This window comes from Drosophila grimshawi, unplaced genomic scaffold, assembly GCF_018153295.1.
Source record: "Drosophila grimshawi isolate 15287-2541.00 unplaced genomic scaffold, ASM1815329v1 contig_44, whole genome shotgun sequence".
In the NCBI taxonomy this organism is placed as follows: Eukaryota; Metazoa; Arthropoda; class Insecta; order Diptera; family Drosophilidae; genus Drosophila; species Drosophila grimshawi.
In genome coordinates, this window is record NW_025063240.1 from 20,728,776 (window position 1) to 20,732,849 (window position 4,074).

General features: G+C 41.7%; 1 protein-coding gene across 2 annotated transcripts; it reads left to right on the top strand.

The window, feature by feature from the left end:
- Positions 1 to 766: 766 nt before the first annotated feature.
- Positions 767 to 1,375, top strand: LOC6557274. Of its 2 annotated transcripts, none has more exons than XM_032739665.2 (2): positions 767 to 987; positions 1,053 to 1,375. In XM_032739665.2, exons 1-2 carry the CDS (start codon positions 895 to 897, stop codon positions 1,305 to 1,307), a joined length of 348 nt encoding a protein of 115 aa, XP_032595556.1. In that variant the 5' UTR covers positions 767 to 894; the 3' UTR covers positions 1,308 to 1,375. The 2 variants fall into 2 exon arrangements, with proteins under 2 accessions (XP_032595556.1, XP_001983470.1); XM_001983434.3 differs by having other exon boundaries at positions 819 to 987; positions 1,056 to 1,375.
- The last annotated feature ends 2,699 nt before the right edge of the window (positions 1,376 to 4,074 follow it).

The following is a 4,074-nucleotide window of genomic DNA, read 5'->3' on the forward strand; positions in this document are numbered from 1 at the left end:
GTTGGTAATGAATAGCGGGTGGGGGGTGAGTTTCGACCAACAGATTGGCAGAGATTGGCAGGCAACATACTGCTGCTGCTGCTGCAAGCAGATGACAGCAATTCACAACTTGTAAATAAAACGACAACAACAATAATAACAACTACAATTGTTGGTAAGTAGCACAAGGCAACAAACAACAAACAGCAAATAGCAACAACAACAACAGACAACAACTTGGTGGAATCGATGGCCTGCTTGTGGCACACAGCCTCGACTCCATTTTCTGAGCACTGAGTGCAAATAGTTTTTGGTTGCCCACCTTCCCTCTGCTCTTGTTCCTTCTTCCTTCATTCTTCGGCTCTTCCCTTCCCATCCCCTCTTGCTACAAGACGCTGGCACTTAGCCAATTCCCGCAGCATCCTTAGAAGAGCTCTTCTCGTGGCACAGCTGGCTGCCGTTTTGTTTACCAACCTTAACAAAGACTTGCAGTATTTTCAGGCATTGCCATATTTACTCAAATATCAACATAAACTTGTTACAAAAAGGTGTAGAAAAATTGAATCAAGCAAGCAAATTATAAACAGACATTCCTCCAGTTGCTCTTCATTTCACCGAGGACATCATCCGACATATTCAAATAGGATGTCTACGTTTCTGCTATGCTACTCTGCCACAGCAATATTATTTCACTTTTCAAGTGCAAAGTGTGCCGTGAAAATTTCCGAAATTTTCTAATGCCTGGCGGCCGAGCTGAAAAATATTATTAGTAGTTGCCCAAGTGAGCTCAACACACTCAACATCATTTTACGAAATTTTTAAAACTAAAATTTTAGTTAACTTGAATACATCGTTTTAAGTTTTTAATATTTTTTGTCTTTTTTTTTTGTAAGTATACGTTTCTTTTTTGGAAAAATGTGCGATCCTGAGGAGAAGATTTCCGATGTTTCCCTATCGCCGGCAGAAAGCAGTCGGATTGTTAACATAAAGGCTGCCGTGGTTGAGGAGGTAAGCGGAGGAAGGGAGGGAGGCCAGTGACTCTCTTATAATATAATATATCTGCAATCTGCCAGCAGCTACCGTTATTCATATACACCTATGAGGATGGTGCGCCCAGTCTCAGGATTGTTTGCACGGAGTGCGATGAGTGCGATGACATGCGAAGACGCACCACAAAAATGGCCATGTGTCGCAAGACCAAGCGTAACAAGCGCATGTCTTGCCCCTCGGCACACAGGAAACGCAGGTGCAGCAAGCCCAAAAAGCGCTGCAGCAGGCCCAGGAGGAAGGCATGCCCAAAACGCAGGACACGCGCCAAGCCTTGCTAGATTCTGATGACGCCAATGTGCTTTATTCATAGAGCAAAACAAAAAAAATAAAACAAAATACACATTTATTTGGATTGTTGGTTTTTAGGTGCATGTTGAAACAAATTTCGAAATTTAAACGTTCTCCACAAAAATAAATAAATAATAATAATAATAATAATAATAGTATGTATATAATATAGTGATCTGATCTATATACTGACTGCAGGAAGATATATTTCAAGTTTCGTCAAGAAGATTCACAGATGAGGGAATAATTCAATAGGGTATGTGATGCTGATCAGGAATATATATATATTAATGCATTACAAACTTACATCCAGCTTGGAATATCCTCGTGATACCCCTGAGGTCGAATTGGCCAGTTTGTCATAGGGAAAGCTGTGCTTAGTTCAAACAAATTTGGCCAAAGTCATTATTCGCACATTCACCCCCATATTCATATATATTCATATATTGCTCACGCCGTAATTGGTCTTGTCTAATGAGTTGAACTTTTAGCACACATTATGAGCAACCAAGCATAGCTGCCAGCAACCAGCTGCTTCCCCCTCCTTGCCACAGTTGCACCTTTTAGCCCTGGCATATTAAACGATGCCTGACAGCTCGTCAAGCGTTTAGTTACACGTTGTCTCTCTCACTCTCTCGCTCTCTCTCTCCCTCTATCTCTTTCTCGCTCTGTTTGCCACTCACAGTCGCCCTTTTTCTGCCTGGACTTATTAAATGCAGCCGAGCGAAACATCAAAGTTCTTGCCTCGAATACGAAGCTTTGCCGTATCGTTTGAACTTGTACAGATATCTATCACACAGAGAGACGGAGTGAGAGGGAGAATGAGTGAGAGAGAGAGAGAGAGAGAGAAAGCTGTTTATTAAATAGTTGCACATCGTGTGCCTGTCAAAGAGGGGGTGGTGTTTGTCCAAGGGTTGGGCGTAATATGAGGGCTTAGTGCATTGCTGCAATTGCAATTGCAATTCGTGCAATATTTCAATTTTGCCATTTTGCCACTGCTGCAGTTGCAACCGCCACTGTTGTTGGCCTTGCTGCCCCTTCGACTTTTGCCTTTTGCATTTTGCATTTTTCCCGCAATACTTCATCTTGATTGACTGGCGGGGGGAGGAGTTGGAGGGTTGTCTGACAGAATTTCCATGGCAGCCTTTGATGCAGCGCCATCGAAATGAAAACCAAACAAATGTCACGCAGTCAACACCAATCTAATCCCCCCCGTCCTACCCCCCCCCCCCTGTCCCCTTTGAGCACGCTCCTTGCCAGAGTCTGTTGATTTAAAGCAGAATTTGCAAAAGTGCAAAATTTTACATTGCGCTGTCGTTACAAAAAATTGCGTATACGTATCGCAAGCGTAACGTAAAACGTAACGGCGCGTTACGACAATTTACATTTATTGCCAACCATCTGCAACCACAATAGGGGGCTTAGGGGTGTGACGAGGGATCTTGCAATGGCAGCCAGCTTCTATTATATTGTTAAGCTGACATTGGCCTTGTTGTTGTTGCTGCTGTTGGCATACACAAACACTTGGAATGAATTATGGATGGCAACGAAGCGAATTGGCAGCGAAAGGAAAATGGAAAGTATAAAGTTGAAAGTATGACTAACAAAAGCAGATAAGCCTGTCAACGAGTTGAGAGTTGCCAATTTGTTGGTCCATTGTTGGTTTCATGACATTGCATACATTTTTGGGAGGCGAAAAGCATACCGAAATCGGTTACTCTTTATTTTATAATATTTATGGAACTAGGGTGTCCAATCGTAAATGGAAACCCAACTTTATCGATCTAAGTTGAGAACTATAACTAAAACCGAATGCCGAAATTAATTGGCAGCCAACTCAGATTTATTACATCAAACTCCGAATTAAGATAGTTCTCATTTAGGCAAATAATCAGAGCTTTTCTAAAGAGACAATCATATTTAGAGTAATGTTTAATTAAATATGAATCTCGACGGGATTTGAAATACAAAAAAACAACTGACTTGATGCCAGCAAGCAAATTTAAATTGTATATAGAGGTCATCAAATAATAAACACTAATGATTATTGTAATTACTGTTTAATTAATTTCTTAACTACTTGAAAGTGACTCCTGGCAGATATCTATTATGTTAATTAGCCTTTTACCCATGCAGAGAGCCAAAGAGCATTTAATAGTCTGTCAGCGCTGTGTGTTTGTGTTGTGCATAATTTGGTGTGTGTGTGTTTTTCAATGTCCTCTTCTCCGCACGCAAAGACATTAACCCAACTCACTTTCGCATAATGAAATTTTACGAGGCGGCGAGACGAAATTTATGACCTAAACAAATCATATTTCCAAGTCAAAGCATTGTTTGCAATGTGGACACTGAGCAAAGCTGTTAATTATTTGTGTTGGCCTATTAACAAAACCAGGATATCAAGCATCTTCAGAGAGCATCAACTAATGCCCTCTGCTCTGACTTGATGTCCTTGCTGGATATATGGGCTGCATATGCGTTGAATCTTGAGGATAACTGCACTCGACACTTTTGGCGCAACAATTTTCGGGACTATTGCAGTTTGTGTCTCTCTGTCTAAGTTTCTAGGCCTCCTCTCTGAGCTGGAACTACTGGCGCCATTTAGAAGGCACATTAATCAATTTGCCCGTCAACAGCAGTAGCAGCAGCAGCAGAAGGAGCAGGAGCAAAAGGACTGGCAGCCAAGCGAAACCGAAAGCAGCTTCCGTGTGGAAAACTTTGGCGCAGTCGTTCATGTAAATTATAACGCCATCGTAT

Coding starts and splice junctions, on each gene's coding strand:
- LOC6557274 (XM_032739665.2), top strand. CDS start 895: ATGTGCGATCCTGAGGAGAAGATTTCCGATGTTTCCCTATCGCCGGCA. Junction 988..1,052: donor AGGCTGCCGTGGTTGAGGAG/GTAAGCGGAGGA, acceptor GCAATCTGCCAG/CAGCTACCGTTATTCATATA.